Source organism: Colobus angolensis, unplaced genomic scaffold (genome assembly GCF_000951035.1).
Source record: "Colobus angolensis palliatus isolate OR3802 unplaced genomic scaffold, Cang.pa_1.0 Scaffold209, whole genome shotgun sequence".
NCBI lineage: Eukaryota > Metazoa > Chordata > Mammalia > Primates > Cercopithecidae > Colobus > Colobus angolensis.
In genome coordinates, this window is record NW_012115255.1 from 778,489 (window position 1) to 794,498 (window position 16,010).

Consider the following 16,010-nt stretch of genomic DNA (forward strand, 5'->3'; position numbering starts at 1 on the left):
CAGGCACAGAAAGGCCAACGCCACATGAGCTCATTTACATGTGGCATTTAGTAGTGAACAGAATGGTGACCACGAGGGCCAGAGAGGGAGGAGATGGGGGAGGGAGGAGATGGGGGAGGGAGGAGATGGGGGAGGGAGGAGATGGGGAGCTGTTAGTCAGAAGAGACGAAGCCTCAGATTGGAGGAAGATGTTCTGAGATCTATTGCAGAGCAGGGTAACTATAGTTAATAAAAATATAATCTACATTTCAAAATAACCAAGAGTAAATTCCAAATGTCTCCATAAAAAATGAGAGGTAAGCAAGGTGACAGATATGTTAATCAGTTTGATAAACATTCCATGTTGTATGCATATATGAAAACACCACACTCGACCCCATAAATGTATATAACTCGTCAGTTAAAATAATGTTTAAAATCAACTCATGGTGTCTTTAGAACTCAAAGGCTCGGCCTCAGGGGAGGCTCTCTGTCCTTCACCTGTGAAATCACTTGTGGTTTCCCTAGAATTCTATCCCATGACCACTGGTTTGCACAGTCAAGATTTCTAAATGCCTCGTGAAGGTCTTTGCATTCTCCACAGCTTTCTGCATAGCCTGAGGCATCTGCAGGCAAAGTCACCTCAGGGTTACATTGGCACAGAGTGGGCAAGGCGGGAACGCCAGCCCTTTCTTCTGAGAGGGGTTTCGTGCTCACGGTGCTTGGTGACAAAACCGCAGCCACAGAGGGCCCCTCCCCTATGTCCTGGAGGTGAGTGAGGGACAGGCAGGGGCTCTTTCCTGTCCCTGCGACCTCATCACCTGCACAGGTTACAGTCACTGATACCTAAGTTCCCAGGGACCTCCGAGCGTGAAAAGTCCTGGCCTCCCGAGATGTCCCCACGCTGTTCTCCTGCTGTGCTCCCTGCCCTCTGACCACAGAGAGTCCCCCCGAGATGCCCCTCGTCCCCATGCGGACCTGCCCTATCTACAGTGAACCTGCAGCCTCTACTCGGGTGCAAGGGGCTCCAAGCCGAGGGGGACTGTCGGTCCTCCTGTGGGGGAGGAAAGCTCCTCTTTCTCCATCATCACTGCCACACCTTCCCAGCCACGTGGCCTTGGAAAGATTTCTGATCTGTTAAAAACGGATGGTTTATGTCTTTACCACCATTCAAAGGTACTTAACTTCATTATTTCAAAGCATCTTAAACATGTGTTACGGTGAAACGTTTCATGGCTGAAATGAACGCCACCCTGGTATTTGAAGCTATGCCTAGGATTTCAGATAACAGGATGGCATTTCTGCCAACCTGAGGGCAGCACTGGAACCTGCTCAGGAAACCCCCCCACACACACACACACACATCATTTTCCTCTGCAAACCAGCCTGGATTGGAGGACACCAGGCTATACACTTAACATGGACAAATACAAATTGTTCAAGTGAAGAAAAGAAGAAATAATTGTTACGAATAACAGTGATAAATGTTTTGTGTCTGGTTATTGAACCATCACCATATGCTGATGCCTACAGGTTCCTGCAAATCATTGTTTCAGTGTTGCTTAGAGACCTCAGAGCATGTCCAGAGAGCCCCTAACCACTGACATGAACATCAGCTGAAGGGGAGCCTCGTCAGCTCCTCACTAGATCCCAGGACTGGATTAACTACAGTACTGAGGCTGTCATGTAAGCATGACTGGAGTCCTCCAGTCCTTCCGCTTTTCTCATGTGTTGTGAAGACCACGGGAACCAGGGCAACGAGAAAGCACCTCACGGGAAGTCTGACCTGTCTGATTCACATGTGGAGTGCTGGCTGCAAATCTGGGGGCGGGGGAACTGGCATTCTCCCATGGCAGCTACCACAGACTCCCCTGCCTCTGCCAGACACGCGCATACTCGGGAGGCCAAGCATGAACCTCCTGGCTTTATACATAGGAAATGGAAATAGCAATCATCTTTCCTGTTTCCAAAAGGAACCCCGTTCCCATTCCAAGGGGCAGCTTGAAATGCAACCATATAACTGGCACAGACTGTGAAGAGATACCCATGTGTGTTCCAAGAGGTGGCAGACGGTTCTCTTAAATATTGAGTCAACAAACTTTAATGTTGGAATAGCCACAAAGACAGCTGGAAGTTTCTTGGGGAACTCTTAGCCTGGGCTCCCTGCGATTGTTGCCTTTTAGTGCTAGAAGAATCACCCACACGGTGCACGCAGTAAAGACGTGCTCAAGGGGCCAGGTGCAGTGGCTCACGCCTGTAATTCCCGCCCTGTGGGGGGCGAGGCAGGCAGATCACCTGAGGTCAGGAGTTTGAGAGCAGCCTGACCAACACAACAAAACCTCGTCTCTACTACAAATAGGAAAATTAGCTGGGTGTGGCGGCACACGCCTGTAATCCCAGCTACTCAGGAGGCTGAGGTAGGAGAATCGCTTGAAGCCGGGAGGCAGAGGTTGCAGTGAGCTGAAATCACACCACTGCATTCCAGCCTGCGAGACAGAGCAACTCCATCTCCAAAAAAAAAAAAAAAAAAGTGCTCGAGAGAGCTGATGGTTTAAGGGCAGTGTGCACAGACACATTGCAGCTTTATGCAGCATAAGCCAAAACTAAAATTCTAAGCCCCTCAGCCAACTGAAGAGACCCCTTCCCTCAGCCAAGGACGTTCCAAAGTTAACCTGAAAAACCAGTTCAGCTGTGATGGGAAGGAGGGTCAGAAGCGCCTCCTTACACCCTCATCCTCTGGTTAAATTCAGGCACAGATGACCAGCAATGGCATTAAGAGAGAACTCCAGACCCACAAAGCTGACATTCCACAGCAATAAGATACCAACATGACAAACAGCAGGCCCTGAAAGAAATCAAAGTATTTTACCTCAAAATATACTTGACATAGTTGGGAATAGCCTATAAAGCTCCTTCTGGTGGGGAAAATCTACATTCTGTAGAGAATCTCCTTCCCTTTCCAGGGCTTTTGCTGATCAGGGATGATTAACTAAGACTCTGGCACATTTTTAAGTCTGATAAGAACCATTTACATCTATTCTCTCTGAAGGCTGCTGCCTGGAGGCTCTTCCTCCACATGATAAAAACCTTGGTCTCTACAACCCGGACCTAAGACACTGGCTTCTATTGATTCCAGGGCTTTAGATAAACTCTTTCAACCAACCGCCAATCAGAAAATCTTAGCATCCACCTGTGACCTGGACGGCCCCCGACTGCTGCCTCAAGCTGTCGGGCCTTCCTAGACCAAATGAACATACGTCTTATGTGTATTGCTTAATGTCTCATGTCTCCCGAAAATGTGTGAACCCAAAAGCTGCAGCCAGACCACCCTGGGCACACGGTCCCAGGACCTCCTGAGGCTGGGTCTGGGCCATGTCCTTAACCTTGGCAAAATAAAATTCTAAATTGAAACCTGTTTCAAATACTTTTTGGTTGACAATGCACATTAATTTCTTTACATCAGACTAAACAATAATTACAATAGCAAGTTTAGTGGTTTATTTTCCTTATAGAATAAGACCTGACAAATCATGGTCAACCTTGGACTGGATGTCAAAACACCTGAACAAAAGCAGCATCCACCACCCTTCAAAAAATAATAAATTTCAAAAAACTATCATTTACCCCAATTCTAGTGCACATGACACCAAGGAACAAGATTCTCAAATACCCTTGCTTTACTGACCAAGAGGCTGCTGCTCCATGTTGGACCCCAAAGCAAGCTGTGCTCCACCTCTGGGACACCCATCCCAGGCTGCAGGGCCCACCAGTGACCATGCCCCTTATCGAGGCAACTGAAGGAAACCCAAGGTCCCAGAAACAGCCAGGAGACCCTCACCCAGCTGGGAGACCACGCCATGAAAGCACCTCACTCAGACCCTCACCCAGCTGGGAGACAGCCGCCATGAAAGCACCTCACTCAGACCCTCACCCAGCTGGGAGACAGCCGCCATGAAAGCACCTCACTCAGACCCTCACCCAGCTGGGAGACAGCGTCATGAGGGCGCGTTCCTTACCTTCCTCGTGAGCGGCACCTCGATGGGCACGGGGACCACCTCGGCCAGCAGGCAACCGTAGAAAGCTGCCATGAAGGCGGCCGGATCGTTGTTGGGGAACACCAGCGCCACCTGTGGGACAGGCCAGAGCGGGTCAGCGTTAACGTGGGGTCCTGGCTTCCTAAGACGCCACGGAAGAGCGTGGTTCGAGGTGAGGGCATGCTTCAGTGAGAACCAGGTCCTCTGGACAATGCATTTCAGTGAGCCGTGTTTCAATAAGCATCACGCACCCGGCCTTGAATTCATGTAGAAGACAAACACGTGAACAGTCGTCTGTCATACCATCACCAGAGCACAAGTGCCTTTATGTTTTGCGTATTACCTTCCATACCCACACATTTCACATAGATGAAGTCGTATCCTACTGTTTCTCACTAAGCTTTGTAAGTACTTCCTTGTATTTCTACACAGTCTTCATAACTGTCATGGGACAGTTGTGCAGTTTGTTAGGCCGTGTGCAGGACTCGGCTCAGATCCCATGTCAGTGTTTAGCTCTGGGATCTCAGGCACAATTGTGGCCTCTCCAAGCCTTAGTGTTCTTCTCTGAAAAGTGAAAATAATGATAGAGCCTATGTCTTAATGTGGTCGTGAAGGTCTAATGAGAGAACGTACATGGAGAGCTCAGTGGGATGCCTGACACACGGCGTGAGCTCGTGGACGCTGACTGTGAGTAAAGGCCAAGTTACTGGCACTAGAGCCGGTAGCAGCATCAGTCCCGATGCCACACGCGTGCACATGTTGTGGGCCCTGCCCCTCCCTGCAGCAAAGTCTTCCCTGTGTAGCTGCCTGGATGTGGCACCGATCCATCCTGCCAGATCAACCTCTTAGGAACTAAGTTCCTAAGAGAATTGTCAGAGTTCTAAAACTGTGGTTAATGTAAATTATCAAGTAATATTGGTAACTACTAATAGATATATATATATTTTTTTAAAGAAACAAGTTCACTCTATTACAAAGGCTGGAGTGCAGTGGCACAACCATAGCTCACTGCAGCCTTGAACTCGTGCGCTCCAGCAATCCTCCTGCCTTACGGGTGGGCACTACTATACCCAGCTAATTTTTAAAGAATATTTTAGATGGGGTCTCACTATGTTGCCCAGGCTGGCCTCAAACGATTCTCCTGCCTTGGACCCCCCAAAGTGTTTGGGTTACAGATGTGAGCCACTATGCCTGGCCAACGTTTTCTAAACACGTTTTCCGATGGGCCTTAACAGTATGGTGCATCTTGACGAGGAACAATTTTCCTTTGATGATAGAGTTTTAATAGACATCCCTATTTCTGGATTCCCACTATGCCCTGCGAACTCTGCTTCTATTTTAACACAGGTTACTTATGTGTGGGGTAGCATTAAAGTTCCTTTTCCTTATGGACAAGTGTTTTCATCAGCACATGAACCCTATGATTTTCCTATGATTCAGCACATGTGCATCATTTTTGCATTACCTCATTCTGGTTTTTTTTTTTTTTTTTTTGAGACAGTCTTGTTGTGTTGCCAAGGCTGGAGTACAGTAGTGCAATCTCGGCTCACTGCAACCTCTACTTCCCAGGTCCAAGCGATCCTCCTGCCTCAGCCTTCTGAGTAGCTAGGACTATAGGCGTGCACCACCCACCTTAGGTCTTTTTTTTTTTTTTTTTGTATTTTTTGTAGATACAGAGTTTCACCATGATGGTCAGGCTGGTCTCGATCTCTTGACCTAGTGATCCACCCACCTCAGCCTCCCAAAGTGCTGGGATTACAGGCATGAGCCTCCACACCAGGCCTCGTTCTTGAAGTTAAACAATTTATTTAAAATGTCCTAGCTGGAACTAACTTCATCATGAACAGTTTTAGACAAACATCCTAATCATCTGTGTATCTAAGTAAGCAGGCTGACGTAAAAGCATCCAGATGGTCGTTGAGAGGGGAGCAGGCCATGCTGGAAAGGTCGGAACGCAGGATCACTGGCCGACACAAAATTAAGTTGTAGATTCTATGAATATATGAGTATTTCCTTTCTGTATGGCATTTCTACAGTCCACTACAATTTGCTAAGAGAGATTAGAAAGGGAATAAAATGATTTGTACGTCTATGCAGATAAGCCACAACCAATTATTTCTTCAAACTATCTGAGGTTTACACAGTCATGAGTGTCACATGATGGACTGAGCGCTGATGGCATGTTTTTCAGATCTTGATATGGTAAACAGTCTTCAGTTAAATGTTTGTAAGATTTCCACATGACCACTGCTGTACAACTGCTTCCCCTAAGGCGGAGCAAAACGCACCAGGAAACGCTCGAAAATTCAGAAGATGTTAAAGTTCCATCCAAAACTGATGACTGCACCTATTCATAAAGAGCATGTTCAATTCTGACTTGTTAATCTTCCCAGAACACCAGCTCTGGAGGCAGAGTCTTCACCAAGGGCAGACAGCCGAGACGGAGAGGATACGTATCATCCCCACAGCCAGACTGCAATCAGCCCTCTCCCAAGAAGCACCTCGCATCTGGCTCCTCTCCCAGCTCCTGGTGCCTCTGCTCAAAGGAAGTTCTTCTTTATCAGGGGTTTAAAATTCTCACTAGAATGCTGAAAATTCTGTATTATAGACCACTGCAGAGTTGTACTGAAATGTGATGAAACGTGGTATAACAAAGTTAATAAAAGCAGAATATAAAATTGTACATTATTGTACACACACAATACAAGTAATGGATAGAAAAGGGGAAAATACTTAAAGGCTCTTTTAGCATCAAAACTGAAAATTCTTTTTGCAATTTAAGGAAGAGAACACTCTGTACTTACATCATTTTGTTAGAACTCTGTACTTACATCATTCCTTCAATATTTGAATCAGTCACAAATCCTGTTTTATTGCTATCTCCATAGTGCTTCCAATACAATACTTTACAAATACAAAGATGCTCGATTTTTGCAAACCCACATGGCTTCCCTCCATTCAATCCTCTGTGTACTTCTTTGATACCTCACTGTACCTAATTATTCACAGAGCAGGCATCAGCCAGTCAGGAGACGCATGCACAGGCTCTTCAGGGGAGCGAAGGCCTTTCTGGCTGAAGGATTCCCAGCTCCCCTCCAGCGATCCTCACACAGCTGGCCCTGCTGTCCAGACGAACGGCTTCAGCACCTTCCACGCTACCTCCTGGTACCCAACCAAGAGCTACAGGCTCATCTTTTCTCCTCGAGAGCCCTTCTCAGACAATATTTTGTAAGAATAATTTTAGAAAAGTAGCACCTTCAACCCAACCAAGCTAAACCAATCCCTGCCTAAAATAAGCCTCTTTACATATTTCATCAAAACCGTGCTTCCTGTATCCCTGCTGACATCTTAGAGGAACCCAGGAGTTTATTTTGTAATTATCATATGGAAACTTCAAGTATCTGGAGGCCATACTATGAAAGAATTGTTAAAACTATTAAGACTACGAACCACATTCCAGATAATGGAGGTATTCCATTACAATTACCATTTCATTATGCGGTAACACAGAGTTTACAATTCTAACAATTTTTACATGTAGAATTCAGTAGCATGAAGTACAATCACACTGTTGTACAAGCACCACCACGAGCCATCTCTAGAACTTTCTCATCTTCCCAAACAGAAACTCTGTCGCTATTAAACACGAACTTTGTATTCCTCTCCCCCAGTCCCTGATACCTCATCTTTCTACTTTTGGTTCTCTTGAGTTTGACTACTTTACGGATGCCATGAAACCCCTCTTGTGAAAATGGTAACTGAGGAAATTATGACAGTGAAAGGGATCAGACCTAACCAACTCCATCTTGCTTCTCATCTTTAAGCTGTCCTTGTTCATTCCTGGTGCAGGGCCAAGCTAACCTTGGGAAGGAATTCAGTTCACAGTTTGACTCTGAAACAAAACTGATAATAGCCCTTTCCCGAAATGACCCCCCTCTTGCTCGGGGACCAGTCTGCCTTTGCAGGACTAACAAATTAGCTGCAAGATTAGAAATTACCGGTTAGGGGTCATACAGCCTCTGGCTCCAACAGTCTGAACCTCCCCAAATTGCCCCTGGGGATAACATCACTATCGTAAAACCTAAGATCGGTGCTGGGGGTATTCTGCAGACCCTGCACTGGATGGAACCGCTGACACCACCCAGACAGGTCATCTGGCTCAGCCAGTTCTGGGAACGCACCCAGGAACAGAAGACACCAGGAAAAACTCACTTCGACCCCGCTTTGAGTCCACCTCCAACCTGACCAATCAGCGCTCCCCACTTCCCCAGCCCCCACCCACCAAGTTATCCCTAAAACCTCTGAACGATCCTCAAACACTTGGGGAGACCGATGTGAGTGATAACAGAACTCCAGCCTCCCGCACAGCCAGCTCTGCGTGAATCACTCTCTCCACTGCAATTCCCGGCGAGATAAACTGGCTCTGGCTCGGCAGCGGGCAAGGTGAACCTGTTGGGCAGTTATGCTCATAGGCGTGGAATCACACAGTACCTGTTTTGTGTCTGGCTTCTTTTACTAGGCACAGCATCTTCAAGGTTCATCCATGTGTTATGTGCCAGAACTTCCTCCCTTCTAACGGGAAATCCACACCTAGTCCTTAGATTCGGGGCTGCTTCCACCGTTTGGTTTTGTGAGTTGGCTGCTATGAGCCTGAGTGTACTCATCTCTCTCCTAGACTCTGTTTTCAGTCCTTCTGGGTACACACCCCAAAGCAGAATTGCTAGATCACACGGTAATTCCATGTTTAGTTTTTTGAGGGACTGCCATGCTTTTCGGAGAGGCTGCACCATATTTTACATCCTCACCAGCGGTGCGCGAGGGTTCCGTTTCCCCACATCCTTGCCGACACGTGCCCTTTTCGGTGCTTTGGTCATTGCCATGCTTCTCAGTGTAAAGCAGCATTTCACTGAGCTTTTGGTTTGCTTTTCCCCATCAGGGATGCTGAGCATCTCTTCATGTGTGTATCGGCCACTGCCAAATCTTTGGAGAAACGTCTACTCAAGTCTCTGGCCCATTTAAACATTTTTGTTGTTGTTGCTTCTTTTGGTGGTGGGTGAGTTGTAGGAATTCTTTAAATATTCTAGATATTAATCTGTTGACAAATAATTTGCAAACATTTTCTCCCATTCTGTAGGTGGCCTTTTCACTCTCTTGATAGTGCTTCTTGATGTACAAAAATTTTTAATGTCAAATCCAGCATCGTGAGGTATCTTCTTTATATTTTCTTCTAAGGCATTTTCTTTACGTTTTCTTCTAGGTTGTGGTTTTAGCTGTTACATTTATGCGTTTGGTCCATTTTGAATGAATTTTTGCACGTTAGGTAAACATCCAACTTCATTCTCTTGCAGGTGGATATCCAGTTTTCCCAGCGCTGTGTGTTGGAAAGGCTGTCCTTTCCCCGTTGAATATCTTGGCACCCTGCTGGAAATCACTTGTCCATATACACGAGGGTTTATCTCTGGGCTCTTTATTCTGTTCCATTGGTGTATACATCTGTCTCTAAGCCAGTACACTATTGTGATTATTATAAGCTTTGTAGTAAATTTCATAATCAGGAAATATGACATCCACAGTTTACTTTTAAAAGAGGCTAAATGTGTTCAATAAAAAATGGGAAAGAATCCCAGTCCCCGGTCTCCTGGACCTGCTGCAATCTGTGGAACAAGCCCCACAGCAGACTCATGCCTTTATAGTATGGCTTAAGTAATCAAAGCTCATGTTTCTGTTGGTTTATGGAGCTCTAAATGATGTCTTTATGTAATTCACTTGGAGTCCTTCAGGTAGGATAACCTAATCTTCGGGGCACGTAAAGCACATAGGTAAAAGGCTGTACATATAAATGCAAGAAAACCAGGTTCTATACCCAGCTGCACATCTAAACTGGGGCATAAGGCATGGACAAGACCATTACCTGCTCAGGATGCAACATTAGAATGGAGATACCATTAATAGTATCTGTCCCGTGTAACTTAACAGGTAGCAGTTAAGAAGGAAAACTTGCTTTCCACTGGAAAGCGGAGGTGGTGCTGAACTCTGTAATGTTTAAACAGTGGCATCTTTTCCACACAGGACTGTGTGTTTTGTAGATTCAACAATTTAAGGTGCACTTACCCTATCTCCAGGCCGCACCATGGGTTCCTGCTTTGTGCCTAATTTGTGCAGAATGCTGTAAGCGACCTTCATACTTCTCGTCCACAGCTTACCTACAAATACAAATCACAGACAAATGTGCATGTTAAGCCATATGGAGAGCACTGCTTCCGCAAACCGAAGTCCAGGGCCTGAGTCCACTCTGCTTCCTGTATCATGGTCTGCAAGCAACTTGAACTGGGGGCAGCTGAGCAAAGGGGGAACTGGTAGGCGAGAATGGAAAATGAGTGAGAGTAGAACAGGGATTCTAAAAACAAAGCTTCAGGAGAGAGAATGAAAATAAAAAGTGAAAACCAAGTGTTGGCCTGTCTTCTGATCCGTGATGTGGGGGCCGGGCGGTGGGGGGAGCTGACAGTGCACACACCGTCACAGGGCTGGGATCTGCCCAGCTGAAATGATGCTGCCAGGGAGCGGGAAGGCCCCGAGAACCTTCTCCCTGCAGATCAAGGCTTCACTCATCCTGAGTCCCTGGAGTCAAGAGGAGTAAAAGCAATGACTCCAACTGCAACAGTCCGAGCTGCCTGGACGCTGGAACGAGGCCGGCACAAAACAAATCCCCTCTGAGTGCATGAAGCGCCTGCAGCAAAGGCCCTGAGAACACCATCAGCACAGAAACCGGGGGGAAGGTTCTGGGGAGGAAAGTCCTATAGGGCCACCGCAACAGCGTCACTGCCACAAAGTCACGCCCGGTGACACGTCCCTCGGCCACAGTCGGTCCCACGGGACTGAGGAACACAGAGCAGAAAACCACCTCGAGAGGCTCCAAACTCACAAGTCCTGTGTTTCTCACCTTCAAACTTCCCTAACCTCAGGGTTTTAGGGTTTTTAATGACGAATCCTTGGATTCAGATAAAGACAATGGTAAATATAACAGTCTGAGATCAAACAACAACGACTTTAAAGCCTAAAATGAGTTCTTAAATTACACAATGGCGTTTTACAACCTAGTCTCAGAGCCTTCAGCTGCAAGAGCTTCTCAGGCAGTCAAGGTGTTAGAAGACAGACAATGCTTTAATAGCGTAATAAAGGTAACAGCAACCTTAACTATTTTGTTTCAATGCAACCACTGTTTTCATCTTTTCCCTAGTTTAAATGTAAACGCTAAATCAGATTTTGTTGTTTACAACACAGTGCGAATTAAAAAACCCTGAATTTGTTTATTTCCTATGGGAACGAGAGCTCCTCGGGTATTACTGTTTATTTACCACAGTATTTATCCCTCGCTAATGAGAACATGAAGAGAATGATTATTTTTGAGTGTTCTGGTTCCTAGGACACTTCCCGCTCATAGTACGGGTTCAGCAAATGTTTCTTCACTTTACTAACGTCACAGGCAAGCTGTAATGAAATACCAAGTTACAGTTAGCATTCTGGCATATTCTCGAGCACTTTTGCTAGACACACTTTTATTCATGTTCCCTCCTCCCGTCTTCCTTAGCTCCTCATCCTCAACACCTCAACACTGGCAGCTTTACAGTCATCTGGAATTCTATTTGGGGATTTTATTTTCCTGAAAACGACCACTGGCTCATTAGACGTAACAGGGAGTATTTCTTCCCCAACAAAAACTATTATTTTGTGGCTTCAGATTTCTTTAACGTGAACAAGATTAGGGAACTATTATAGTTGGGTAAACAATAACAATCAATTCATTGCAATTAAAAGAAAACCAATGTGCTGTAACTGATTAAATCAATTACACTCGATTAGCACCATTCTAGTTTGTGAAAATTTCAACTTCATTCTCAGCTGAGAGTCTTGACATCCTAAGTTCACACAGAAACTAGTTAACAATAGAGAGTTTGATAAAACACATGCAAACTTTTGGCAAAATTCTTGAAATATATTTGGTATTTTTATACTTCTCAAACAGAAGTTAAGCTGCTGATATAAAAATACAGCAGTTCTTAACTGATTCATAAAGGAGATGTGTGTGAGGTCAGCACTGTTGTATTACACATTAATTGTAATTTCACTTGGTTTGGACTGAGGAACAGGCAACTGTACACAGTGTAACTGGTGAGGGGAGAGGTAGTGGGTGGCGATGGGCTGAACCGGAGCAAGACTGGGAAGGAGGCGGGAACTTGAGACACAGCATCAACTACGCAAAAAAGCAGCAAGGCCACAGAAAGGTGGCCCAGTGCACTGCTAGGTCAAGCATGTAGACTGCTCGAAACACCTGGAGTAATAGGAAAACCATAAATAAATAAAACGTTAAAAAGGAGATGAACATGAGCATCTGCTTGGTAGGAATGCAAAATGAATGTGCAGGTCTCTCCCGAAAACCACAGAGGCGGCCGAGGAAGAGTGTACTGCAGAGCTGCTGGAGGCAGGACATGAAGGGCAATTAACGGCACAGCGTGACTTTTTAAGATTATGAAATGCCACGGGTAGTCTAAGGTGGAAAACAGAATTATGTTTCAAACGTTTATTGACCTGTGGCTTTCATTAGCCACCTACACTTTCTATTAATGATCCTAAGTTTATCAGCTGGGAATTCTGCTACCCCAGCGCTTTGTAGGAAGCTAAATTTGAGGGTTGAGGGGAAGCAGCAGGAGTTTAGAGAATACAGCCCTTCAGTTACACCAGGTTACTCTGTATTAGAACAATTCTCATTCAACGAGCTTGTTTCTGAGTTGTCTCAGCAACAGCCAATCATTCGTTCATCTACGTTAGCGTTTCTGTGCAGAGGGAGCTTTCCAGTGTTCACTGCGTTATCATCTGATAAGCTGTAATCTTACATTTGGAAAAGTGTCGCTTTCTTATATTCCTTTAACAAGTAAAAACCAAGATCAACCCACGGCCCGCAATTAATATGGATAATTAAAATACAACAACATATAGATGATTTAAAAGCAGGAGTTAAAATGCATTGGTTGGGGGCATGAGTTCTGATGACTCCAACTTTTCATACGAATATTCAGTCTGTGTCTTACGTCTCCCATTCATCTTAACCTTGCAGGAAGGGGAAAGACGCCAGCACTGTTCAACGTTCCAGCAGCAGAGAGGGGCGATCCTTCTGATCGAGATCCTAAGCCCCGTGAGAACCGTGTCTTACTTGTCTTTGATTTCCCAAACCTTAGTCCCGTGCCAACGCATACTGCATGCTTAAAACATCCAAGTGAACATCTGTTAGTGCTCAGAGCGAACGCACGCACCCGGAAGAGCACGGCTGCTCCTGCCATTCCCGGCATGGAGGCGGGGAGGCCTCGGAGGCCAGCAGCTGTCATGCAGCAGTGACTCCAAGTACACAATCAGCTCCAGGGCTGAATTTGGCCAGAGATGAGGGTCACATAGAAAAGTCCTTCATCCTTCTGACTGAATAAAACCTATTTCTGAGAGCATAATTTAAAAAGTAAAGCTTATGCTTCATCATGGATGACACCCACTATCCATTTAAAACTACTGAACGAAGCCATAAAAGCAAAGGAGCTACGGAACACACGCTCCCAAACCCAGTATGCTCCTAGGCCCAAATCCCCCATCTGTCCGTGAAATGCACAGGTTGACAGCTGCCGCCTCTCGGAGCCCCACCCTGAAAAGGCTGGGGCTCTACTGAGATTCCACCATTCAACATAGCACCTGGCTTTTAGGCCTCCATGGCTAATGGATAAATCAATTCCTTTCCTACCTGCAATCAGAAAAGTGTTGTGTTATAACAAAACCTAACGTTAAAAACAAAACCTGCGAACAGACAACAGGTGGAACGACGTACTGTACCATGCCCAAGAGCCTAGAACTGAAACAGCTATGTTTAAAATTTCAACTGTCAACATAAATCTCAGACATGCAGGCATAATATGAACCATTTTGGTCCTTTAGTTCGTTTCTTATCTTTTGAAAATTCGAGCTAATGTTTTAGAGATGGGGTCTTGCTCTGTCACTGAGGCTGGAGTGCAGCGACACAATCACAGCTCAATGCAGCCTCGAACTCCTGGTCACAAGGGATCCTCTTGCCTCAGCTCCCAAGCAGCTGGGACTACAGGCACGAGCCATCATGCCAGCCTTTTAGTTACTCTTTTCTTTGTAAAGCTGAAGCAAAGAGAAAATAGCCTGACAATCTGCTCCTCCATGGTCTCTCACCCACAGAAAAAAAGAAAACGCATTTCTCTGCTATCGTTAACCATGTGCAAAAGTTTACAGACTGTATTAATTGGACTGAAGACTTAAGGGAAAGGCGGTTTCTCCGGCCTTCTGAAAAAGTCCCTTGGAAACCGATTTTGTTTCTTCTGAGTGATACGTATCAGAAAGCTTAGATTTTTCTAACTACCAATCTTCGCTGAAAGCATGCATTTCAATAAATCACGTATGTATTTAAGAAGATCTAACATCTTATTAAGAGTTATGGTCACCGCTTCAAGCAGCCATTTCTGGTTTTAACTCAAAAAATATTTAACAAATAACTTTCGAGATTCCATTTATTTCTGTGCCAGAAACATAAGGCAGCATAAAATCCATCAGTCACCAGAAGTAACGGACACTGGGCTTCGCGCGTTCAGGAGTGGCTGTGCGTGGGCGTGGGCAAAGGGCAGAGGGTGAGCCTCGGGATTACCGTAAGTGAGGATGTAGAGGGGCTTCCCGTTGGTGTCCATGGTGGTCAGGCAGGGCGCCTTGGGCGAGATGGTGCCCCACCTCTGTAGTGCGGCCTCCAGCGACGGCGGCCAGTTCGTGACCACGCCCAGCTGCTCTCCGCGCATGGCCAGCATCTGGGCCCCCTCCGGCTTTGGTTGGTTCGGATCTGGTTGTTGAACTAAATCATTTGAATACAAGAGGTTACGAGAGAAATGCATCCACATTAGCGTGGCTACTTTTTGTTTTCTATAAAGAAGCCAGGAGATTTATACTTAAGGTGTACCTTTATTGGCTGACAGAAGAGCATGCTTTTCTACAATTGGGGTCTATACACTAGCATCACGAATGCTGGTAAAGAATCAGTTCTTGTAATTTCCAAGGCAGCATGTAGGTGGAGTGCTCAGGTGGACCTGGACATATCTGCAAACTGACAACAGGTGGAACTGCGCGGCATACAGGCAGAGAGCCTGGAATTCAAACAGCCGTGCTGAAAATTTCCATTATCAACATAAACTAGTGATTTTGGACCCCAAATTGCTTAAATCTTGCTAAATTATATTTTGTCCTTAAAGATTAATGGTACATTTATTTTCTGAGGCAGGGTCTCTCTCTTCTGCCTTGGCTGTGGTGCAATGGCATGATCACAGTTCCCTGCAGCCTTGACCTCACAGGTTCAGGTTATCCTCCCACCTCAGCCTCTGCTACAGTCCTAGCCTGTAGCTAGGACTACAGGCATGCACCACCATGCCCAGCTAATTTTAGAGTGTGTGTGTGTGTGTGTGTGTATACATATATATATTTTGTAGAGCCAGGGTTTTGCCATATTGCCCAGGCTGGTCTTGAACTCCCAGGCTCAAGTGATCTGCCCACCTTGACCTCCGACAGTGCTGGAATTACAGGCATGAGCCACCACACCTGGTCTGAGCTGTACATTTAAATCTGCCACAAGTACACTGAACAACATGAACACGGAGCAAGTATTTTCCTGAGTAAAACTAAAATCAGTGCATCATAAATACCACCTGCCCAATCCTTGAGAGAGGTGAAGAATGGAAATTATCTCTTCCATTTCTGGAACAGACTTGTCTTTCACTTTATGACTGACAAGAAAACCAGCCGTTTTTACTTGTGGTTTAACGCACAGGATAATAAGGAGCTCGAGTTTGCTATAATGAGCAGTTCTTCCGCTTTGTTTCAACTTTAAGTTGTTTGTCTAAAAAGACCCAGGAGCATCTGGGGGCAAAGGCAGCAGCTTCGGCATCTATAAAGAGAGGC

General features: G+C 45.7%; 1 protein-coding gene across 1 annotated transcript in view; it reads right to left on the reverse strand.

The window, feature by feature from the left end:
* Positions 1 to 16,010, reverse strand: part of DIP2C (DIP2 disco-interacting protein 2 homolog C (Drosophila)) — a 263,569-nt gene that overhangs the window by 116,261 nt on the left and 131,298 nt on the right. The window contains exons 9-11 of the mRNA XM_011942302.1: positions 14,716 to 14,913; positions 10,125 to 10,216; positions 3,996 to 4,106 (exon numbers count right to left, since the gene is read on the reverse strand). Of these exons, the coding sequence (XP_011797692.1) occupies positions 3,996 to 4,106; positions 10,125 to 10,216; positions 14,716 to 14,913 (401 nt within the window). The remainder of the gene's footprint in view (positions 1 to 3,995; positions 4,107 to 10,124; positions 10,217 to 14,715; positions 14,914 to 16,010) is intronic.